Source organism: Aricia agestis, chromosome Z (genome assembly GCF_905147365.1).
Source record: "Aricia agestis chromosome Z, ilAriAges1.1, whole genome shotgun sequence".
NCBI classification, from domain to species: Eukaryota; Metazoa; Arthropoda; class Insecta; order Lepidoptera; family Lycaenidae; genus Aricia; species Aricia agestis.
This window is the reverse complement of record NC_056428.1, coordinates 21,977,465-22,004,408: the sequence shown is the minus strand read 5'-3', so window position 1 is coordinate 22,004,408 and position 26,944 is coordinate 21,977,465. Positions and strand designations below refer to the sequence as shown.

At 35.1% G+C, this 26,944-nt stretch overlaps 1 protein-coding gene across 1 annotated transcript in view; it reads left to right on the top strand.

Moving 5' to 3' along the window:
- Positions 1–23,785, top strand: part of LOC121738818 (solute carrier family 46 member 3) — a 45,752-nt gene extending 21,967 nt beyond the window's left edge. The window contains exons 3-9 of the mRNA XM_042131069.1: positions 6,495–6,669; positions 6,961–7,146; positions 10,195–10,485; positions 11,313–11,467; positions 12,923–13,091; positions 22,436–22,595; positions 23,183–23,785. Of these exons, the coding sequence (XP_041987003.1) occupies positions 6,495–6,669; positions 6,961–7,146; positions 10,195–10,485; positions 11,313–11,467; positions 12,923–13,091; positions 22,436–22,595; positions 23,183–23,249 (1,203 nt within the window). The 3' untranslated portion in view covers positions 23,250–23,785. The remainder of the gene's footprint in view (positions 1–6,494; positions 6,670–6,960; positions 7,147–10,194; positions 10,486–11,312; positions 11,468–12,922; positions 13,092–22,435; positions 22,596–23,182) is intronic.
- Positions 23,786–26,944: the final 3,159 nt, after the last annotated feature.

The following is a 26,944-nucleotide window of genomic DNA, read 5'->3' as shown; positions in this document are numbered from 1 at the left end:
AATGTTTTTTTTTTAACAAAAAAATACTTTTTCTACAAACAAAAAGCATATCAGGGTTCCGTAGTCAACAAGGAACCCTTATTGTTTCGGTCTTTCCGTCCGTCTGTGTGTCTGTCCGTGGTTTTTCTCAGAGACTATATGTCCTACAAAGCTGTAATTCGGCATGTATACATATTATCTTAATGATGGCGACAAAATGGTATGTAAAATCTTTTTTTTTCGGGTGTCGTTGGGTACGTTTTTTTAAAATATTATTCAGAGTATTCAAAGATCATTTTCCGACTTAGGGATCCACTTGTGAAATATGAAGTTTTAAAGTGGAAAAAATCGTTAGAGTCCAGTGTTCCACTATCTCAAATTGTTGTGGCTCAGGTTTCAGGCTCAGGTTTAGCTGTTTAGCTCAGGTTGCTTCTGGAAATTTGGAAAAATTCACGGAAGTAGGAGATATTATGCTGACTTTAAAGGAAAACTATCACGGCTAAGAAAACTTCTTAAATAAGTACAATTACTTATTTAAGAAGTTTTCTTAGCCGTGATATCTTAAATAAGTACAATTACTTATTTAAGAAGTTTTCTTAGCCGTGATAGTTTTCCTTTAAAGTCTCCTATTTTTTTAGTTGATCGACTATTACTCAATAGTAATAGTCGATCAACTAAAAAAATGTATTCGAAGAAGTATAAAGAAACTTTTCGTTCAAACTCTTTTGAACGTAACTGAGTTGGTATTGTTGGTAGTGAAAAACACGTTACAAATGTACATTCATTGACGATACAAAAATTATCAAAAACTAGCGGTACTACAGAGCCCTATATTGCGCGTGACCCGATACGTACTGTGCTGGTTTTTAATTTCATGTACAAACAAATGACGATTTAATTGAAGACAATAATATTAATATGATCTAAAAGTAAAAGAGAAAAAATAAAATAAAAAAAATATATTATTATAAAAAAATTATAAAGGCCGCGTCACCATCAAACACGGCGCGGCATCGTTACCGTGCCACGATACGACGCCGCCACCGTGACACGTGACGCGTGTTCAGACTTCCGGTGCCACGAACAGTGCGCCGCCCCGTGGCCCATTGATTGAAATCTGACAAGATTTCCACTACGCGACTTTGTTTGATAGGTATTTCACATGCCTCGTTTAAGTTTGGAACGTCATTTTTCGGAAGTTTTACCCTGAATAGGGGCGCGCGGTGCACCGTTTGCGTCACCGGGACACTGTCCAGCGTCGCACCGTGTCAGGGTGACGGCGTCGTGTCATGGCACGATAACGACGCCGCGCCAAGTTTGATGGAATTGCGCTGTAACCCCACGTATTTGACAGATGTCGCCATAGTAAAAAATTCTCTATTCTAGTAGATCTTTCGAATGACACATGTTTCTGCTCTGTTGGTTGGTGGGGACGTTTCTTCTCATAGTCCTTTGTTACTTCAGTTCGCTGCTGCTTCAGGAAATGTCTCCTAGCTCGGCGTAATGTGTCTTTTTTCGACTGAAAATTTGGTACGTAATCATCCTCTTCTAATTCACAATTTTTTTTTTTTTCAAATAATATATTTCTTAGATACTATCAGTATCTAAGAAATATATTTTGCATTTATCCATAACGATATCAATTTTATTTTAATAGGAATTGGTTTACATGTATGTTCTGCTGGTCTCAAAATTTTATTTTCATTTTTATTTATTGTAATAGTCGCGCTACAATTTTCACGATATTATGCACATCTCGATCGTCGCCTTTATTGACGACAATTCTATTGTATCTATAACCATCAATCAACAAAACGGGCTTTTGCTTTTGTCTCTGTATTCCAGCTTGGTTTCTGGTTCAAATGTACCTGGATTATTTTCCATTTTTTATTGCACAACAAACAACTTTTCGAAAATTATTACGTCGATCGATTGATTTTAATAATCAATCGTGAGCAATGACAATGTCAATTATTACCTATAAAGTTTTCAAGTATGTAGAAGTATCAAAAGAGGTTTTATAAGTGGCAAAAAAGAACTATTATCGTTGTTGCGCCTGCCAAATCCTGTAAGTATGTGTTTTTAGTAAAATTTTCAGGGGTAAACAATAAACTATTTCATATAATTATGGTTAAACTTATCAATAAATTAAAAATGCAGTATGGTGGCAAATCTTATTACGTATGAACCTTTACCTTTAATTTGTTGATATATTAATTTAATTACTAAAAACACATACAGGAATTGGCAGGCGCAACGACGTTATATTTTGATACGTCATGAGCTTATTATGCGTTAACCTCTTATTGATTTGATGTTATGTTCCGTTAAAGACCTTATGCACTAAGGACTATATGAATTAAGGACGATTTGCTCCTTTGCCATTTTATCGTTAAGGTCAACTTATTCCATAAACATTTGACTAGCGGACTAACTCATTCAAAGTACTTTAAGCTTAGGGGACCTTCTACTCAGAAAAGAAAATTTGTTGGTAATTTTTCCCACAACTTTGATTATTATGTTTTTTTCAGAAATCAGTATTTAAGCCCTTATAAGCACTTTCCGCAAAAAAGCTTTAGGCGCGATTTTTACGTGATTACCCCTGTAGGCCTTCTCGACGTTTCATTTGCCGCCACTAACCAGATCTTTTTCTTAAGTTTTTTTTACGGCATCCCAATTGTTTCTGCAATTTTTAAGAAGTTGGGCAGGGATTTTTTTTGTCAGTTATTATCTACAGTGCGTACTGCGTAAGTACTTATACTACTTGTTTTTTGTTAAAACATATTGCAGGAACTGCCTTATTAAACTGTTGTTCTTTTTACCAATGGTGCTACCAAATCCTTATCAATGGTTTCCGCATCAGAACTTTCCTCACGTTCAACATTACTGCCAGATATTTCTTCAGCAGACGTCTCGAAAATATCGTCTTCTTCATCATCATCGAGTAACTCCGTAAGTTCGACAACATTTTCACAAGATTGACCACTACAGTTTTAACAAATTACAGAACATTTTAGGCCCGCTTTGCAATATTCGCACATTTTTCCACAATTGCCCTTGCATTTGCTAGAAATAATTTTTAATAATAATTGAGGTGCTGATTGTGTCGCAATTGTTAACGGCTCTAATCTATGAGCTTTCTTCCAACACCATTCTGTCGCATCTATCAGGTTATCCAATCGCTTTGGTCCCGGTACATTTACCATAGGGGCGATTCCATTATCGCGGATGCAACATTTGACACACTTAAAGGTTCCTACAGGCAAAATGAAGCATATTTATTAATAAAATATCCCTTGAAGGGAAACATATTAACTAGTTTAACAATTATTTATAAATGAAAACTTCATAAAATGTATGAAGGGCAACAAAACAGGTTTGAAGTGCCGTCGCGGGTGCAACCGATTTGGCCCTCCATTAAGAACTGTGATCTATACTAATATTATAAATGCGAAAGTATCTCTGCCTGTCTGTCTGTCTGTCTGTCTGTCTCGCTTTCACGCCAAAACTACTGAACCGATTGTAATGAAATTTTGTACACAGATAGTGTAAAGCCTGAGAAAGGACATAGGCTACTTTTTAACTGGAAAAAGGGGTTGTGAGGGGGTGAAAATGCGTAAATTTGGTCAAATTAAGTTAGTACCAAAAATGCAAAACAGATGGCGCCAAGAGTCCCCTAGATCGCTCTATTGCTTGCTCATGCGTATTTCTATAAGAGGTGGTACCATGTTAAATTGGATTTTTCGATTCATTCGATTGTTATACACGTTACTAACTAATAACTCACCTACCAACTTAGATATCAAATTCAAAAACAACAGCGCCAAAACTACTGAACCCATTGTAATGAAATTTTGTACACAGATAGTCTAAAGCCTGAGAAAGGACATAGGCTACTTTTTAACTGGAAAAAGGGGTTGTAAGGGGGTGAAAATGCGTAAATTTGGTCAAATTAAGTTAGTTCCAAAAATGCAAAACAGATGGTGCCAAGAGTCCCCTAGATCGCGCTATTACTTGCTCATGCGTATTTCTATAAGAGGTGGTACCATGTTGAGTCGAATTTTTCGACTCTTTCGATTGTTATACACGTTACTAACTAATAACTCACCTACTAACTTAGATATCAAATTCAAAAACAACAGCGCCAAAACTACTGAACCCATTTTAATGAAATAATGTACACAGATAGTCTAAAGCCTGAGAAAGGACATAGGCTACTTCTTACTGGAAAAAGGGGTTGTAAGGGGGTGTTTATGCGTAAATTTGTTCAAATTAAGTTAGATCCAAAAACTGGAACAGATGGCGCCAAGGGTCGCCTAGATCGCGCTATCGCTTACTCATATGTATTTCTATAAAATCATCACATCATATTATCAATAACATTAACTCAACATGGTACCAGTACCATGTTGAATTAATGTTTTGATTCTTTCGATTGTTATACATGTTATTAAATAACTCACTTACCAACATAGATATCGGAAACAACAGTCTACCAATAATAAAATATACTAAATAGTTTATGGGTATTGGGCAAAGCTAAAGTTGTGTAATGCATTATGCAGCTAAGTTGTGTAAGTTGTAACGTTAAATAAGCTTGGTATAAAAAAGTTTAATTAAAAAAAATCATATTATGTGCACACTACACGGCTGTTTTGGGTATTTTGATTTAAGGGGTACCAGGGTTTCGAAAAAGCTTTTGACACCAATTTTATTGACACCGCGCGCTATAAACTAAAGTCCACGCGGACGAAGTCGCGGGCAACAGCTAGTGAGTTCATATGTGAATACTGGTTATTGCGAAACTTTTACAAAACAACTTGCCTATATTTCAAAATAGCATAAAACAAAGAAACCATGTATAATAAGTACGAGAAATTATTAACATTTCTACGATCGCGGGTGCAACATCAAAATTCTCAAATCTCTTAAAAGTGAATTAAATCGTAATTCTCTAACAAATTTTAAAATTTTGGACATGGAATATGTAATTATACTAGTAAGTTTGTAATAATACTGCACCAAATTGTAGTTTTTTTTTAATTATCTTATATCTTTAAACGAGCAATTCTTGTATATATATAATTGGAATCTCGGAATCGGCTCCAACGATTTTCATGAAATTTAGTATATAGGGGGTTTCGGGGGCGATAAATCGATCTAGCTGGGAATCATTTCTAGAAAATGTCATTTTCATCGGATACCGAGCAAAGCTCGGTCAAACAGCTAGTCAGTTGTTTATTGGCCTAACAAAATTTATAGTCTAAATCACTAAAAACGATTGAATAGTGTAATTTATACAAAAGATTTCGACGTATTGCTGTATAACTATACTACGACTAAACATTAATTTGAAATATACCCTTTTTTAATTTAAAAATATGGGAAAAAACATCGCCTCTGTTAGATGATTTTGTTTAAAAATGCTCTAAATTATTCGAATTCCATCTTTTACCGATAAAAGTTGTTTTGTTAGTAAATACACATCTTCTTACGTATATTCCAATTAAAAAATGTAACTAATGCCACATTTTAAAAATTGTCGTTTAGGGCCATCTGTGGCGGAATGGCCCATAGGTGTAGGAGCTTAAAAATTGATTCATAAAAAAAACTGACTACAATTTATTCTAGGTTGCCCTATATTATGTTTTAGCTAACGCGACTGGGCTGTATGGAATAGCATTTTAATATAATTATAGTCCGTATTTTTTAAAAATATTTTGATTAACTGACACGTTAATTAATAAAATATTTTCTGTGAAAGTCAGATATTTCAACAGAATTTAAATTGAAAGCGAATTATTCTGTAACGAATTTCGACGTAAATCAAGTTGCAAACAATACGCTAAATTTAGCTTCGGCGCTGTTCCCTGTATGCACAGATTCCTGGAAAAACCTCCACACTAGACCAGCAAAACTATAAATAGAACGCATATGAATAAAAACTATATGAAAGGGGAAAATTTTCCAGATAATTCTATAAGCTGGTTGACGTCAAAACATTTATGTATGCAATTGTGAATTAAAATATTATTATAAATTCTGTAACGAGCCAAGAAATATAAATACGAGTAAAACATTAACAAAGCTAATTAAAATATATTTATTATATTTTTGACAAACCTACCTACCAATGTTTTCTTCTACTGTACAGCGGTGCATCCAGCGCTTGAAATATTCTGAAAAAGTCTCGTTAGTACTCGCCACCATCTTGGATAGGCAAGTCTATATGTCACTGACGCTCTTATTCTATTCAATGTTTTAAGTACAATGCACAATGCTGTAAGTACAATGCAAAATGCTTTAAGTACAATGCACATAATATTGTAATTTTATGGGCCACAATATGTTATGTTATGGTAAATAGAATTTATTTATATTCCTTCAGGCCACGTACTAATGTACGTGGCCTGAAGGAATAAAATAAAGGTGAGATTACACTGCGACTCCTAACGACTCACGAATTACGAGTACGACTAATATCTAGATGGCCAATAAAAGATTACTATTTTTAGGTGACCGTGTCAACGTTTCATCAATGGAATGGCATCGCTGCGAACATTATTCCTTTGTTACTGGCATTCTTCCTCGGTACCTACAGCGATAAACGTGGCAGAAAAGTATTACTTCTTGTCGGCTTACTGGGAAAACTGTACTTTTCTATCGTCATCACCCTCAATACAATGTTCCGTAAGCGTCATGTTGATTTCTATTTTATATACTTGGAGCTTTCGAATGTTTTTGGAGGCTTTACTTACTTTACTAGAACTTATTAGTCATCATTCTTATGTGATAACTGATAAGAAAACAATTTGTTCAGAAAAAGCTTTTCATGTGTTCAGAATAACAGATTCGTGCCCAACCTGCGATAATTTAAATTAGAGCAAGTAATTTTGTTAACAGTCAATTGCTATATTTGTTTCCAGAAAGAAAAAAAAAGTTTTTGTATTGAATTTAGTGTAATTTTAAGTTTCTTTGCAGTTTGGCCGGTAGAATACATTATATACACTGCAACATTTCCGAGCGCCTTGACTGGTTCTGATTTGGCGATTTTCGCTGCATGTTTCTCATACATAGCTGATGTGTCTTCGCTCAAGAATAGGACTCTTAGAGTTGGGATATTGGATATTGTGTATTTGAGCGCTATGCCTTCAGGGGTTGCTTTAGGTAAGTCAAAGGGTACACACGGCGACTTTTTGTAACGTAGTTGTCACAAGTTTAGCAAGCGTGCGATAGCATAGATACTAACGCTTGTTAGTCGTATATTTATGCGCTACAGTTATAGCGATGCTAACGCACTACCGTCGCGCTCGTTGTACAATGGAAAGTAATTAACAAAATGTTGTCGCATAATATGACATTGTGTAATAAATTTTAATTGAAGATCATAGTTTTTTTAATATTTCGAACGTTGTTACATGATGCCCACGAATCTATTTATTAAATGGATTCATCTTATATCGACGCTGATAGTTTTGTCCTTGCTTCGGCTGCTTACGTAAAATCAGCACCAATGGCAACCATTTATGTAACCTATCTTGAATTGGGACAAAAATTAAGGCCGTTAAATAAGAACCAGTCACAGCATAACATACCTACATTTTGATACTTACGGTACCTTTCCACTTTCCAGTAAACCCGCGAGCGACCGCGACTGACAAAAATTAAAATAAAATGCCACTTTATGAACTAGGTTATAGGTTTCATTTGCTACCGAGTACCAACATTGGTCTAGCGACCCATGCCGCCGTTTTGTAGTAGCGTACAGCAAAATATAACGTATACCCTAGGTCATAGTGGCATTTTATTTGAATATTTGTCGGTCGCGGCCCGCCGGCACTTGCTGCAAGGATCGGAAAGCCATCTTTATATTATAAATTCTGGTGTAAGCCAGCCCCTGGACGATCAATGGTATTGTGGAATATCACGCTTCAATTTTATTGAACAGTTTATTTGACAATTAGATTGAAGGCGCGCGATGTTCAATATCAACCCTAGACGGTCAATAATATTATACAATACGTGATATTGCGCAATAAAATTGCTCGTCTAGGGGCCCGCTAAAAAGATACAAGCATTTTTTGAAACGTGGATGACATTGTCATGGGGACGTGAATGTCAAAATACTTATTGATTTATCGTAACTTTACTTCAAGCAGAATGATACGAGGGCGGGATGATTAGTAAATAGCCTTTGCTATTTAAAAAGTTAAAATAAAAAAATATATGTACCTATGCAATTTTTTAATTCGTGTCTCTGGCCACCTGTGTTCTAAATTTGAATTTGGTGGCGTGAAAATTTTATAATTTTTTTGTTATTTGAAAACAGTTGACGAAATACGTTAACTGTTTTCAAAATGGATAAAATCGAACAAAGAGCGGTGATAAAGTTTCTTCATATGAAGGGTATGAAGGGGAAGACACTTGTGGAGTAGTGGAAGATGTACATCATCTTCTTACAGAATGTACGAGTTTTGAACAAGAGAGACATGCAATTATGCTGTCATTTAATTTAAATCAGCATGATGTTGGTTTATTTAATAGTTTATTAGCAAATGCCTCGTCCGACGCTGCAAAACATTTGTACATGGCTGTGAGTCATCACTTAATTAGTAGGCATTAACTTTCTTTTGTTTGTTTTTTATGTAATGTATTGTGTTGAACTAACTGGACCGACATGTATTCTTATAAAGGTCCTATACATAAATTAAACAGAATAAAAAAAAAAAAAAAAGGTTATGAAGGGGAAAGATATTTATGAAGAGTTAAGAAATGTTTTGGGTGAATGTGCTTCTTCTTATGCCATAGTTAAAAAACTGGGTGGCTGAGTTTAAGCACGGTCGTACATGTGTCTAAGATAAAGCCCGCCCCGGACGTCCAAAAAGCGTCACGACTCCAGAAATGGTCGTGAAAATACATGATATAGTTTTAGCAGATCGACGATTGAAATTATCTGAAATAGCTGACACTATAGGTATATCAAAAGAACGGGTACATCATATCCTTAGTGAGGAATTAAATATGAAAAAGCTATCGGCCCGTTGGGTGCCGCGATTGCTTACGCACGATCAAAAAAGGATTCGGGTGCAAAATTCCAAAGAATGTCTGGACCGTTTTCTAAATAACAAGGCCGATTTTGTACCTCAATTTGTAACAACAGACGAAACATGGGTTCATTATTATACGCCAGAGTCAAAAATTCAATCGAAACAGTGGACTGAATCAGGATACCCGGCTCCAAAGAAAGCCATGACAGTAAAGTCGGCTGGAAAAGTGATGGCTTCCGTTTTTTGGGATGCAAATAAAATCTTGATGATAGATTACCTTCCTAAGCCAGGCCGCACATTGTCCGAATTCTGATCCGAAACAGTTGAATTTCGCCGGACCGCCACCCCGCACACTATCCGAAATATCCTTCCGGCGAGTTCGAGCTCACTCGGCTCAGTACAAAATGTAAGAGACAGCGCGGACGTTCTACTGTTTCTGATCAGAAATTTCGGATAATGTGCGGCCGGGCTTAAGGTCTTAAAGGTCATAGAATACTACGCTAATCTTCTAGATAAGCTCCATCAATGTATTCAACAAAAACGACCCGGAACAACAAAAACGCTAGAGTTCACACATGTGTTAAAGCTATGGCAAAAATCAATCAATTAAGGTATGATTTGCTGCCCCACCCACCTTATTCGCCTGATCTAGCGCCATCAGACTTCCATATGTTATTCCCTAAGCTCAAAACTTTTTTGAGCGGACAGAAATTTTCCACAAATGATGAAGTCATAGCCGCTGTAGGGGAGTATTTTGCAGGCCTCGAAAGAAATCATTTTATGGAAGGCATTACTGCTTTAGAAAGGAGATAGAGTAAGTGCATAGAGATTCACGGAGACTATATAGAAAAATAAAATTATTTTATCACGGAAAGTTAAGTGTTTTATTATAAGGCTAGTTAATGATCATCCCGCCCTCGTACTCAAATGTAATTGACAGGAGGTTGTGAAACAGCATTTGCAGCAGGCGTAGCTAGTGCACCTAGCATGCGCCAATGAGAAAATTATGTCTTCATGTTTTCTCGATGTTTTATTTTATGGTTTCTCTCTTTACTCTGTATTCTATTCTATTTTGTTCCTGACAATCATCTGTCTATGTCTGATAATTCATAATTCTGTTTTGAGTCTGCAAATCCGATGTTGAATCTGACAACATGTTCTATTTTAGGCAACTTCATATTCAATAAGCTGGTGGATAGATCTTTTACGTGGATGTTTATAATAAATACTACACTAATGGTAATTGCAACTTTATACAGTATCTTCTTTCTCAAATGGCAAACAAGGCCTGAGCAAAAAAGCCTTTTTGAGGCGGGAGTTAAAAATCCCATAACTGACTTTTTTGATCTCAGAAATATCGGTAAAACGATTGTGACCTTGACGAAAAGGAGATCCAACAATCGAAGACTTATCTTGTGGTTCCTGCTGATTTCTATGGCATTTTATACTTTCCAAAGAGGTATGCAATTATTTTGTTTATATGCCATAAAAACAAGGGGTGATTTTTCAACCGTTACGTAAACAAAAATGATTATTATTTAAATGTCCGTCTCTACATTGGGCAATGGTCCACGGATATCTATGATTGACACAGAGTGTAGCTACCGCCGTATATGCCGTATCAATTATACGGGACCCCGGGCCTTCAATGTAGAGTAGCCCCGTAACAATTGAGGAATCAACCCTACACCCTGTTTTTTAATAAGATGTATTTGCTTTTAATTTGCTTGTTAGACAAAGAAAAAAATTTATATATTGAAATTTATAATTCCTTTGGCTGCTTTGCAACATCTACCATTTTTCCAAGTAAAATATCCGGTGGAGCTTCTAGTTAATTTGTAATTTACCAAAAACTATTTTATGACGCGAGAATCGTAAAATTTTTCGGGAACTGGAAAATACCATCATTCTCACAGTGCAGACAGACACTTTTTATAATATGTACGTGATTCAGCCCACTTCAATTTTATTCCTTTGGTTTCAGTCTCAAAATCAGCGGGCAGCGGGGCGGCGGCGCTTGATAATTCTAGGAACGTCTAGTACGCCGCTCGCCGCTAGACGGCTTAGGCCGTGCACCCATTGCGACATTTTGTAGCGATACTGTCGCATATTTGCATCGATACAAAAAGTCGCAATGGGCGCGCGGCCTTATCCATATAAATCTATACATTGTCACGCGCCGTCGCCGCTCCCGCCACGCTGTATGCATGTATCCCGCTGATTTCTAGAGTGAAGCCTTACAGGTTGTTTATTTGTGATATGCTGTTTATTTGTCCCCTTTTTTAGATGAAAAACCAGTGATGTATCTGTACGCGTTGAAAGTGTTAAAATGGGATACTACAGATTTCAGCAATTTTAGGACTTTTGCTAGTACTTCATATGTCACTGTTATGTTATTTGGCATACCACTTATGACAAAAGTGCTGAAATGGAAGGATACGGTTAGTTAAAATATTATTATCTATGCGACGAAAATGTAGAGCAACACAGTGGGCATCAATTCATTCAATAATTTAATTGACAATAGGATTGAAAGGTGAGCGCGTTCAATACTAACGCTAGACGGTCAATAAAATTTTACAACACTTAAATTGCGAATAAAATTGATTGTCTATTGGCCCGCTAAGAAAGTAGTAGCTACGGAATATTTAGAACTGTGATGAAGAATTAGAATAGAGACAAATTGACATTTAACTTAGAACGCTTACAGAGGAACGGTACAGACAATGAAAAACAATCCAGCGACGCACGCCGTCGACAAGTGCCGTTCGTCTGTATGAAGCCTTACAACATAGTCCTTGTCACTGACAAGTCACTCTCACGTAGATCGTTAAGGGCGGCCACATACATCAGTTTTCCTGATTCGATTTCCTGATCCGTTTTCCGAAACCGGGCCTCGGAACGCAGTAAATTCATACAAAAGTAATTCCATGTCACACACATTCGATCAGTTTCCGTTATGGTTTTTCCGTCCGTTCTTCCTGAATGCAAGTCCATGCATCCGTAATACCTGACGGAAAAAAAACGAAACGGATGCAAAGCCTACATACATTTTGTAGGGCCCGTCACATACATACGAAAATACCGAACGGAACGCTCAATAAGCGCAGCGCGATCAAGCTGAGCGGACGCGTACTGTAGGCATAGTTGGGACACCAACGAATACGACTATTGACGATGAGTGATATTGAACACTTAATCATTACTGTAGAAGGGTTCCCATGCCTGTGGGATCTAAATAACGAAGATTAGCATAACAGGGATATTGTTTTACAAGTTTGTCTCTTATTTTACCAAATAATTCGTCGAAAAAGTTTATGGACATCCGATCTTTGCACATTATATTGGCTCTCCATTAATCTTTGTGTGTTTAGTAGATATACCCAGTAACAATGACGCTTTTTCTTTTCTGAGAAATAAAAAATTCTATTGCAAGGAGGAAATCTTCGTCGAAATCCATGTTTCTTCCAAACGTGTGCACTCTACTGAAGATACTCCAAGACTAATCTAGGTATTCCGAACGGAAAAAATCTGATGTGTGTGGTAGTTGTACGGAATTTTTCATGATACGGTCTCTGAATCAGAAAAAACTGATGTATGTGACCGCCCTAACCTAACCACAATACCTAAACCCAACTAATCATTCTGTGACGAGCACTTAATTGTGCTTGTTATTATATGCTTAATGCTTTGAAAAATTATTTTTTGCGACTATCGACTTTATTGTGTATTTTATAGACAATTTCGCAATCTATGTTATCTTAGTCTTTAAAGTTGATAGGAGTTCTGATTCTGGATCTTAGGAACACATCATTCAGCCGAGCAGCACAATATCATGAAAAAACAGAAAACAACAGAGTTTTTTTTCTGTTCTATTCAATTTTGTTGTATTTTAGGTGATTCTCATGTTAGGTGCGAGTTCACACATAGCAGGCCACTTCACTTACACCCAGGCAACAGCCGGGACTACCATGTATATAGGAGCGACACTCGCAGCGCTGGGCCCTTGTGTGGCGCCCGTTATACGATCCATGGCGTCCAAGGTGCTAGCTCCGAGCGAAAGAGGTGAGCTACGTTCTCTTTTTACTTCTCTTCTTTGTAAAACAGTGCTGTTATTTGGCTTACAGGCAGCAGACAGCTTTAAGAACGATCTGGGAAACTGAAAATTGTATTATCTGCCAATTGCAAAAAACGAATGAAATTTTAGACGGATCAGATGGTGATCTGATCCGTTTAAAGTTTGATCCATTGCGCAACCGTTAGCCATCCAGATGTAGTGAATTTCTTTAACTTTTACCTACACTTACAAATAATAATAATTTAAAACACCTTTTTTAAACACACAAAAAAATTCAATTAACAGACAATCAAATTCACGAAAGGATAATCATTAATCAATAACAAATAATTATAGAGTAAGAGTCTGCAAAGGCCAGACTTTCCTCAGTTTCAGAAAGCTGAAAGCTTTACGTTTCCTCGAAGGTCAGGTAGACCTTCAGAACTGGATACCTCCTAAAGTAACTGCGACCGAAACTCCATAGTTGCTGGTCGTTCTTACCTCTCTCAAGTTCACAAACAGGTAAATTTTCAGTTGTCCGAAACAATATGAGGAAGTTCTGGTCGTCGCAGGTTCTTTAGTTCATATGACGACATCACAAAACTTGACCGTGCAATTCACACACCGCATGGGAAAAAGTCTTTATTCATTTCTTCTTGCGACTTTTCTTAAAAACTAGAAAAAAAGAGTAGCTAAAGTAACAGAAACACAATTTTGTGATTAAAAAGTGAAAATAAAAATAAAGTTGTTTTTATTTTCACTTTGTTTTTTTGATTTTAGGCAAACAAACGATACGAAAAAACTCAAGATGTTAATCATTTAGTGTAGTTTTTGAAATTGTAAACGCTTTTTCATCACATGCAACGTGATCACAACTCATAAATTCTTAAAAACTCACAAATTATTTATGTTTATGTAAGTTATTTATGTTCGTATGTATGTATTTTAGATTAATAGTACCTGGATGACCGAGCTTTGCTCGGTATAGCAAACACTCATGTCAGGAAGAGTCATATTTTTCAGTTTATCGATTATCGATAAAACACGAATAAAAAGACATTTTCTGAAAATGATTCCTAGCTAGATCGATTTATCGCCCCTGAAACCTCCTATAAACTAAATTTCATGAAAATCGTTGGAGCCGATTCCGAGATTCCAATTATATATATATATATATATATATATATATATATATATATATATTATGTGTGCACAATAAAGAGTATTTATCTTAATACGACCAAAGAAACTCAGGAAAATGTGTGAAAAACGGGGTAAATATTAGAAAGGGTTTATCTAACGAACCACTGGAGCCATTTTTATGGCAATATTTGGCACAGATATAGAGTACACCACGTGAAAAGAGTACATTTTCCTATAAAAAATAGCTAGGGCTATTTTTATAGGCAAATGTACGGTTTCCGAAAAAGTCCCTAATTTACGCGGGCGAAGCCGCGCGGGACATCTAGTAATACTAATAATAGAGTCATAATGTGATATTGCAAGATGTAAAGCGTAGAGACGATAATAATGATTAATGATTAATCTAATTCTTAAGACAACGTCAAAAACCCCAAACATATATCTATAAGGAGGCCGGCTACCTTATCACGTAAAAATAGCGATCAACAATCCACTAGCAATAATCGCGCGAGTGATTGCTGGGTGTCATGAATGTCACAAACAATGGTGTCATGTATAGTGATGGATTGCAATCGTATTGTTTTGGCTGATACGTGATACGAAATTGCGATTTTGGAGCAATTATCGCGCAATAATTGCTATCGCATTGCCCTCGCAAGATACGTGATACGGGGGCCGAGATCTGTTCACCACCTTCGAACCATTTTATACAATGTGTCCCGACACCGGTGTCCGATCCTTTAATGTCGTGATCTATGGCATATTTTATCGACAAATTGGCCCTCAATTTTTTTTTTCGCTCAAGGTTGTAAAATGGCAGCCATTTTAGTTTTTCTCGGGCTTTCACACTAATCTAACCAGAACTGCTCATGTAAAAAGCCTATGAAGATAAAAAAAAGGTCTCATTTGATAGCAAAATTTGTGGACTACGCTTACACAGGCAATATGTTATAAATTTCGTGGAATTAAACATAGAAAAACCCAAGTTTAAGAAGAAAAAATTGTGTATTTTTTATTAATGGCTTTTTGTGAAAAATGTACCTCATTAAACTGGTTCTTTTTTATTTTTAAAAGATAGGGGAAGTTTTCATCTTCTTACATTTTTTTACTTCAATGTTTTAAGTCAGATAGTTTAGAAGCTATAACGATTTTCTTATGATGAGGTGGTCAGATTAGTATGAAGCCAGAGAAAAACTAAAATGGCTGCCAAATTTTTTTTTCAAAAGTTGAAGAAAAACATAATTTGAAAGCCAATTTGTCACAAATATAAGCCATACATCATGAGTTCAAATTTTTTTCTCCAACTTTTGAAAAAAAAAAAAATTTCTCTGGCTTCATACTAATCTGACCACCTTATAATGAGAAAATCGTTATAACTTCTAAACTATCTGACTTAAAACATTGAAGTAAAAGAATTTTAGAAGATGAAAACTTCCTCTATCTTTTAAAAATAAAAAAGAACCAGTTTAATGTGCTAGATTTTCTACAAAAAGCCATTAATAAAAAATACACATTTTTTTTTCTTAAACTTGGGTTTTTCTATGTTTAATTCCACGAAATTTATAACATATTAATAATGTAAATGTAGTCCTATATAAACGTAGTCCACAAATTCAGCTATCAAATGAGACCTTTTTTATCTTCATAGGATATTTACATGTGAAGTACTGGTCAGATTAGTGTGAAAGCCCGAGAAAAATTAAAATGGCTGCCATTTTACAACCGTGAGAGAGAGAAAAAATTTTAGAGCCAATTAGTCGATAAAATATGCCATAGATCATGATATTAAAGGATCGGACACCGGTGTCGGGACACATTGTATGTTGGTGCAAAATCTGTTTTTTTTGGTAATATTTACTTGAAATACTTCATTATTTATCCAAAATCGCTGTAAGTTTCCATTTGAAATACTTCAGATTATGAATCGAAATCACAATATCATCCAGATAAATGGGGTTTTAGTATAAATAGCGAGGAATTCTCTCGATTACTTATGGATTCCATCATCGAGTCACCTTTTTTATGAACGTGGTACCAAATTCGGATTAAACCCCATACAATAGCGAAAAAACCTTGAAAATCGGTCCACAAACGGCGAAGTGATCGTTGAAAAAAATGTATATACAATATAAACAGACCTCCTCCTTTTTGGAAGTCGGTTAAATAGTCAAAGCGATGCTTTTTAGGGTTCCGTAGTTTTAAAACTATCGGCTCTGAAATAGAGAATAATATTATTACGTATAGTGTTACAAAGTACACCGGGTTATCATGATTAACCAATGGATTCCACACAAGAAAAGCACATTATTATGTATAAAAATAAATTTTCAATTTTGTTAGTCTCGTTTAAAGTCGAGAACGGCTACACTGATTTGATTGCTCTTCGTAGAAGTCCGGGGAAGGTTTATAATAGGAGGTGGGTGATCTAATATTATAATATTATATAAAATTCTCGTATCACAGTGTTTGTACGCGAACTCCTCCAAAACGATTCAACCGATTTTAATGAAATTTTGTATACGTAATACGTATATTAATTGTTAGGCCCGAGAATAGATATTTATCTACTTTTATATTGATACTAGAAATAATTTATATAAGTAAACAACGTTAACTACATTCCTTATTCTACCTATTTCTTTTAACATAAATTGTAGGTTCTCATTTTTATAGTCGATAAATTCATCGATCTACTGTGAATAATTACAGATTAAAATCAAAGCCAACTGACCAATAGTTGTTGTTTCTAGATGCCACGGATTTTCTACCATTTCTTTAGCTTTACAAGTCCCGGCGGCTGTTACAGATGATTACTTCAATCAATGATTATATTATTATCTACCTAGTCTTGCCATAAATACTGAAACAAAGAAAAACATTTTTTTCTATTGCAAATAAATGTTATTACTTTTACAGTGTATTAGTTTAATACATAAATATAAAATCATTTAAAATATAAAGAGCTTATTCAATTTGGCCTTCATTGTCTACAATAACGTCCTTTAAACATTGTGGCCAGTTGTCATTAGAAACACGGACTCTTTCCATTGGAAAATTCTTCACTGCCAGTCGTATGGCTTGTTTTAGTGACTCCAAATTATTACGGCATTTACAGCAAGCCATACTCTCTAAAACCGACCAGAAGTCGTAATCCAGTGGATTAAGATCGGGACTAGACGACGACCAGTCTTCAGCTCTGATGAAGTCCGAAACGTTCGTTTCCAACCAATACAAAACCGACCGAACTTTATGATCCGGCGCAGAGCCTTGTTGGAAGGACCATCCTTGGTTATTGAACTTGATGTTGAACCTTAGAACTTCAAGCATAAATAAAACCATTTTGTTTGTTAAAATGTTGCTTAATTGTAAAAAAAAATCTCATCCGTAAACAAACATTTTTTGTGACCTCCCTTTGCGTACCGCTTCAGTAGTTGTTTAAATTTTACCACCCTTTCTTTTTTAAATTATCATTTAGGAAATAACTAGTACGTCTCTTGTAGGCTGAAAGTCCTAAGTCGTCTTTTAAAATACGTGACATGGTTCTAGGTGCAATCTTTATCTCGTGAGATAAAATATTTTACTTTCGAACCGATTTTTTTTTATTCTTTCCCTTACTACTTTAACCACCTTTTTCGTACTGCTACTACTTGCTGTAAGATTTTTTTTTAGAAATAAGCAGTTCCTTTGTGTCGTCTTTCTATGTCATTTTTTTGTAAACAGTGTCTTGTGTGCAATAAATGTATCCCTCAGGGTGACAACGACAACTTCTTAAAACGACAACTTCCGAAAACGACAACTTTCTAAAATGTCAACTTCCGAAAACGAAAACTTTCTAAAATGTCAACATTCGAAAATGACAACATCCTAAATCGTCAACTACCTAAATTAACAACCGCCAAAATTGAGATCTTCCTGGAACGACAACGCGTTCGATCCTTTTTTAAAGGACTTTTGCCGCTGACTGTACCTATTTTCATTCGTTTTTAGGGTTCCGTAATCCGTACCCAAATGGTAAAAACGGGACGCTATTACTAAGACTGTGCTGTCTGTCTGTCCGTCTGTCTGTCTCCAGGCTGTAGCTCAAAAACCGCATTGCAAGACATTGAAATATTTCACAAATTATTTATATCTGTGGCATCTATAACAACAAATACAAAAAAATTATTATGAGGCGCTCCCATACAACGAGCGCGATTTTTTGCCCTCTTTTGCTCGATATCAATAATGGTAATAGGACTTGAATGGTAATAACTTTAAATATTCACAAAAAATTCAGTTTAGTTGTATTTTTACCTTAATAATAAAATTAAAATAAAAAAATATATAAGGGGGTTCCCATTTTATAATTACCTAGTCAATGGCACGGAACCTTTCGTGCGCGGATCCGACTCGCACTTGGCTGGTTTTTTGTCATTAGTATGTATATATGTATATAAAATAAACTAACAAATAATTCATTCTCGAGTAAACTGCACTTTACTTTTCTCGAAATGCTACTTCCTCATTGCCCCATTGAAACTCTATAATAATAATATAATAGCTCCCACAACGGTTTCGGTGACGGTGGTCGGTTTCATTGAAACCAGGCCAGCTACGCAGGAGTAATTTTATAGTGCCCAAGTGTGTGCGCAGTACAGTGCTTTTCTGCAGTTCTCTATTCCTTTACTCTCATAACCCAGTGGGACGGAAGACCGACACGACCGGCGAGAGATCAGGCGCAGGACCGATTTTTACATGCCCATCCGACTTACTTGTCAGACAATCAGGTGATCAGCCTGCATTGTCCTAACCAAACTTGGGATTTACATGTTTCCAACGCGGGAATCGAACCCACGACCTCCGAGTCAAGAGCCGCCCTCTATATACCACTAGACCATGGAGGCGGAAACTCTATAATAAAGGTGTTGTTGCATGCGTTCTTAAACTTCTAATTGGTCTTACTGGCATATTTAAAGTATGTCTAAGAAGAAAGCAGTATCTCTCAGCTTGATAATCCTAAAATGCAAATAGTGTTGATTTCTTTCATGAATTAATAATGAATTTCTTAAAATCACAAAAAGGGAAAGACTTATACTTACTATCAACGCCCTCTGCCCCTAACATGCAGGTACTAATAAAAAAGTGCGAGGTCAAATCAAGGTCATCTAGGGGACTTTTCACTTGAGACGCAATCTAGTATAAATTAAACATTTATCATTTTCGGAATTTGTCATTTCAGGAATTTATTTTTTCGGAATCTGTCAATTTAGGAATTTGACATTTTAGGAATTTGCCATTTCAGGAAATTGCCATTTTCGGAAGTTGACGAGTTTAGAATACACGTTCTCGGAAATTGACATTTTCGGAAGTTGTCGTTTTGGGAAGTTGTCGTTGTCACCCTGAGGGAAATGTATAAATAAAATAAATAAAAAGTTACGATCAAATGAGACAAAGGATAGCACCTTATCCATCCAAAAACGCCATCTAGCGAGTAGGTGATAAAACGACAGCTAGCAAATCAATCTGACAATGAGCTCATCTAAGATTTTTGAGTCAAACTCTAGTTCGGCTAAAAATGACAAACAGATGGCGCGATGGTCTCATTTTTTAAATGCAAAAAAGTAGTAGAGTCGAAGAAAACTGCTCTTTGTTCGATATGCAGGAACTACTTTGAATTTGAATGTGCGGGATTTCCAATAAAGGTATATTAGACTTCTAAGCCAAGAAGGAAAAAATCTGGCGGTGCAAAAATGTATAGGAAAAGATAAAGTGAATTTAAAAGTTCCAACGAAAATGACTACAAGAAAACAATTTAATGTAGGACAGCAAACACCATTAAAAGAAATTATTACTCAAACCATGAAATCATCGCGTACTCCAATAAATATCTCCGTTAACTCTTGCTCCTCAAATCGTAACAACTTAAGTACTTATATCGGACGATGTTTCTTACTCTACACCAAATTTACTATCTCGAAGCTTGGAAGGTATGACAAAAAAAATGAAACCACTAATGTTTTAGAAATGAAGGATATGATCGAACAACTAACCGCTACGCTTAATAGTTAATAGTACGCAAAATGAACTAGAAAATTTAATTCTTGAAAATAATAATCTTAATAAACAAATAAACAAACTTAAGACAGAAAATACCTTCTTAAAAATCTTTGTCAGTCACCGATAGAGGCTAAACCGATTATATAAAGAAGCGTAGTCCTTTGCTGCCACGAACACAATATCGTCCTCATCAATTCCTTTAAATATGACATATCACGAAAATTGTGACTTAAAGAATTAATTATTGACATTGAAGAGCCAAAATATGGAGAAAACCAGCACAGCACTAAATAAAAAATCCCTCGGAATTCGAGAAAAAAATACGTTTCCAGATAGAGAGTTAAGCCTTATGACATCAGAAATGAACTCAAATAAAAGCGCAAAAACCATTTACGTCTTCGGTGCCCAGCAATGCGCAGGCCTCACAACATCTCTACATCACTCTAGAATTGAGACAAAGTACGACAAGTATGCTATCTCGGTGAAATTAAATCCTATGCAGAGTCTTATCAAGCAACCAAAAACTGTAGAAATCTGACTCTGAGTACGGAAGATGTATTAGTACTCGTATTAAGTGTAGAAGAAAATGACTCTGATATTATAACAATCCTAACAAACTTTAAAGTATATACTTAACAGCTTTCCAAATAATGTAATTTTAGTTTTAAGTGTCAATCATAATTATGTAGTTCCGATGTTAAGCACATTAATTTAGAGATAAGAAAATTATGTACTTAATAGATATAACAATTGTAAATTTATTTATTCTAGGGACTCGAGTTTAGACAATTTTTGTAAATTGATTGTAATAATTAGGCAAAAAAATTTTTGAATCCAAAAGAAATCATAAAACTATCAAAGTGTATTACGCCAAATAATACAAAACCTTACTAATACATAACTACATATCCCAAAAAAAGGTACGATTCCGTTCTATTTTAAGAATATTTATACGTCTAATAGTAAAGTTATACATATTGACTGTTTGATGCTTTCAGTTCTTAAAACAACGCCTGAACCCCCAAACTTGTATCTATAAGAAATCCGGAGTTCTCTTAGTATCTTCGGAACCATAGTATACCATGGTGCAAAATCTTGCGTTTTGGTAGCATATGCTTAGGATGCTTCTCATAAAACCAAAATCACCATATGTTTCCACATCAATTTTGAGGAGTTCCCTCGATTACTCATGGATCCTATCATCAGATCACCTCTTTGTGGACATGGTATCAAATTGGAGTGAAACCTAATATAACAAAACAATTTTTTTTTAAATCGGTTCACAAACGGCGGAGTAGTGGTCGAACATACAAAAAGAAATATCCACAGCCGAACATATAACCTCCTATCCTCATTTTTTGGAAGTCGGTTAAAAAAGGAAACAAAGCCGATCCAAATATCCCACAAGCATAGGTTAGATGGAAAAAAAATTTGTTTGTTGGTTTGAGGTTTACCATTTATGACGTATAAAAAAACCACTTGCTAGATCTCGTTCAAACTAATTTTCGTTGGTAGTTTTTATAGTAATGTACATCATATATTTTGTTTAGACTTATCATGCCCCTACTTTAGAAGTTAGAGGGGGGGGGACACATTTTACCACTTTGGAAGAGGCTCTCTCGGAACCTATTCAGGTTAGAAAAAAATGATACTGGAAACCTCAATATGATTTTTGGAGACCTATCTATAGATACCCCACACGCATAGGTTAGATGAAAAAAAATTTGACAGACATGACAAATCTATAAGGGTTCCGTTTTTTGCCATTTGGCTACGGAACCCTAAAAAGGTGACTAGGCTCTTCCATCGCTAGTATCGCGTCATGCCATGGCAACGCCACCAACAAGTTGCATCATATATAAATTGGTTACGGTCAAGTCGTAAACAGTTGGCGTTGCCATGGCATGACATGATTTGGACATGCGCTATAAAAGGTTTTGTGGCATCGTCTTCCGACCCTCGGGAAATACGATCGTTGAAGAAACAATGACGTAAATTTCTATGGAAAATCCGAGTGATGAAAGAGCACTGTATAAACTTCCAATTTCCAAAAACGAGGAGGTTATACGTTCGGCTGTGGATATTTTTTTATGTATGTTCAATTATAAAGGGTGACCTGTTTTTATCCTTAGAACTCTCAGACGCTTTTATTTAACCTAATGTTTTTCCCCAGGTGTGGTGTACGCCTTCTTATCAGTGAATCAGACCGCCGTAGCTATGTGCTCTTCCCTAATCTACATGCAGATATACAAGGCGACCATAGACACAGACTATATCACTGCCATTTTCTTCTTCACAATAGCGACACAGGGTGTCGTCTTTTTGCTGTCAATGTAAGTTAAGAACGTGGTAAGAACTTTCAGCAACATGAACCAAGCCCGACGCCCGCTTAACGCAGCGAAGGCACTAAAGCCCTAAACATGTGAACTATACTTACATCCTTATAGAGTTTAAGGATATAAATCTAGTCCACATGTTCCATCATTTCTCAAATCTTTAATATAAATATATATATAAGTAAGTATATATTTTATTTAAATAAATATTTTTATAAAAATACGTCCCAAAATTTATCGCATTTTGCGTGCTACAAGCCAGATCTCCGAATTTCGTATCTCGCGCCGTTTCTGACAGCCTCTAAAAAAGTTTACAGTGCAGCAATAAGCAAAAAACCAATAAATAATTTATCAACCACAAAAATTTGTAATATCGCCATAAGAACCCAATTCCTAGCAATTCTTGGATCGTTTCGACATCATAATATAATAAGCAACTTTCCTGTTTGAACAAAAATATAACTTTCATACTAAAGCCCTTAAAATGCAGCAGAACTTCTGCATGAAAATGCTACAATAATAATACGAAATAAAAACGGAATAAATAATCGTCCTGTATGTTATAGCTTCAAATATTTTTTCAGGTCCATGGAGTTAATGCTAAAAGGCAAAAATTTGGAGGCTCCGGCCGAGGAAGTGTTTAATAAGTAACAGTAAGCATAATATTACAATTACAACTAATAAAATATACTCTGTAGCAATTTACGTTTACCTAAATGTAAACAACGCCTAGTAACGATGGTTAAAATTCTATCGATGAACCACTCACGTAGTGTTACAACTTTTTTTACTTTCGAAATGTATCTGTTTAAATAAATTTTAGTGAAAATATAAACAAAAGGAAAACTCGATCAGATAGTGGGTTCTGTAAATAATAAGTGACAATATAGTGATAGTGTAATAAGTGACAACTTGGAAGAAGCAACCGTCCACACCGAAGCTTTGTTAATATTTAAAACAAAAGAAATTGAAACAGAGTATAACATTTAATTTTATATCTGTTAAATGTTCAAAACGACGAGTCCTACATATACAAGTGCATTTGTAATGTTTTACGAAAAATTTCTTAAGTTTGACAATTATAGAAGGATAATCCGCTCTTCTGCACATTGATAATAATAATATGATTCCACTTGTTGTAGTATGTAACACAGGGTCCAACGAAAAATGTAAGGTAAATTATAATAATGTTATAGGCTATTGATTTATATTAAATAATTTATTATTGACAGAAATTATTAATAGTAGGGTAAATGACTAGTAGATTGGACAGTAATAGTCATTGGAAAAAGCACAAAAACACCATATTTATTAATGTTGCTTTAAAAACTGACTGTTTTTCTTTAAAAACAGGCGTTCTTTTACTTTAAAAACAGGAAATTTTTAAAGCAACATCAATAAATATTGTGTTTTTCTGCTTTTTCCAATGACTGGTACTGTCCAATCTACTTGTCATTAACCTTACACGATAAATGTTATATTTTAATTATTTTTATTTTGTTGTCATGAAATTATATACCTCAAAATATTTGAGCAATGATATTAATAATATGATGCATCTAGCGTCTGTTTTTATGTTTAAACTTAATATTCTATAACATCGCTAAGCAAAGGCTGTGATTGTTAAATTTCGATTGAAAATCGATAAAAATAATTCATCATAATATTACACATACGAGTAATGTGTAATATTACACATACGAGTAATGTGGATTATAATTTATAAATAACATGGAGCACGGTCGGAATATCTACGGATCAGTACCCCGATTCTGCTATTTCAATCCATAAAATATACCGCTTCGATTAAGGGCTCCCACGCATAACTGCAAATTCGTATCACATCGCAAAAATCTGCGATAAAACTCATACATAAAACGACAGTTCAAACTATATTAAGTATTATTTTTATTTTGTTGTTGTGACTATATATTATATAAGCGACCAAATAATCGGGTTTTCATATGTTTGAATAATTTTAAGTTTTGGTTGAATAATATGATAAGTACATTATTTCTGTTATGTAAGTAGTGGTGCGCGGTGCGCCGGAAATTGAGTCTGCAATAGGCTGCTTTTAAGTATTATTTTGGTGAAATTAGTTTAAACTTTATAGTTTATTGACATATTTTAATTTAAGTCACTCCACTAGTTATCGAAATAAAATGTAACTCGCTCAATATAGACATAATAATACTAAGACAATAAATCTTAATTCAATGTAGAAAAAATAGAATAAATACACACATCAAGGTCTCTGAAAATATCTTGATAGACTATTTAAGATATTTCATAAAATACGTATATCCCTAGACTGTCGATGTTGGTATAAGAAAAAGAAATTATAATAAAAAATAATGGCTGTGTTGCTACGAAATTTTAAATTACTTACTTATTGTTATTTTGTCACAAATAACATGCGCAAGAATTCTTAGTAGTATCAAGAAGAACTAAGTTATATTGTACCACTATTTGGTTAATAATAATATAATTAGCTATTTAGTTGGCTACGTCCTGTTTGCTCACTTAACACTTTGCAATTTCCTTACCCCAACAAATTATTACTATGATAATAGGGATGATGACAAGGTCAAAGATTAGCAAATTTTGATACTAAAATAAAGAAATCACGGTAAAAAATAAGTGTTCCCAAAATTTCAGCTTGATAGCATTTGTAATTTTTTTGCTCTGCGCCTTCAAAGTTGGATATTCAAGTCGATTTTTTTTCAATTAATTTTTTTATATTTGTATACCATTCGATAACTTATGCAAATAAAAACAACTTTTGTTATGAAACCACTTTCATAAACGCAATATTTAATATACCTATCGAACAAAGTTCTCTCCCGATGCGTACAAACTACGAAAGAGTGACGTCATACTTTCGTAGCACTTTGTATGGAGCGTTTCGGGCAGGTCCATTTTATGAAATATTTGAATTGTCATATCTTGGTGAATTTTTAAGCTATCAAAGTCATTCTTTCAGCGATGTTTCTATTTTTAAGGGTCTTTCAATTAGCAATAAGAAAAAAAAAATAGTCATCATGCCTATTATTGTTAAAGCTTGTTTGCTACCTCAATAAATAATAATAGGTTGGGGAAAAAGTTTCTTCGCATTTTATATAAAAATTCAAAGGTTTTTTTATAAAGTTTATTTACAATTGAATTTATTGAATCCGAAATGAAATTATAAAGTTTATAGCTGTGCCATTTTGTTCGATAACTTTTTGCCATCTTGTTGGTAGGGACATGATCCCATTGCTATAAAAATTTTGGGGCTTCTGATGAAAAAACTGCGACAAGTGGTTTTGGCAGTCCTCTTGCGATGTCAACCTGACACTGCCTTAGGAATTCTGCAGCGACCGAAACAGGTGGAAATCTAGAGGTGCTAGGTCAGGACCACAGTATAGCAATATGACATATCCCTACAGTAGTGAAACGAATGTACTTGCGCAGAGCAACGGAGGGGTACCCGCGGAGAAGAGGGCGGCGCGGGCCCGCGTACACAAACTCGCGGAGTTTGTGTACCTGCGCCCACAGGAGTGACGTTGGCGCGTTGTCTACGAATTTTGTGTTGTAAAACAATAACTTATCTTATAAACAATGGGATATTATAATAAATGTTCAGTGTACGGATGTAAATCTGATTCAAAAAACAAAAAGGATTTAAATTTTCATAAATATCGGCTCACAGTTTACACTAATATCTTGGCGGCATGTATTTGCATCTCTGTTTTATTGTTTACGTTGTAAGAAGTGTAACAAGGAGAGAAACAATACAGAATAAATTAAAAATCTGTCAAATACCCTGTTACATACTAATTAGTACCTACCTACCCAGGTATACATATCAAGTGTAACATACCGCGCCCTTACCGCGCACGTAATAAGAGTTTTAAAGTGCTTCTGTTACACCTGACGTGTGATTAATTATTGGATATTTTATATATTCGAAATTTCGAATGCGTCTTCATTATTTTAATCCTTCGATCGTAATTCGTGGATCCTTGGAAATCTATTGTTATTCTATTGTGTCTCGCTCACCGGTGAGCTTATGGAGTTATGGGGCTTAATGGGTTAGTTATTTTTTTAAATAGAGAACTAAAATCTGGCAGTACGACATAATATGTACGATTCATCTACCGGCTCAAAAATTTCCTTTCCACTCCGGTCAAGACCTTGCTGGTCCAGTCCCTTATCTTTCCTATAATTAACTATGGTGACCTGTGCTGTTTAGATCTTAATGCCGACAAACTGGATAAACTCGACCGATTGTTTAATAATTGCCTCCGATTCATATTCAACCTTCGAAAATACGACCATGTTTCTTCGTATCGCTCCAAGCTACA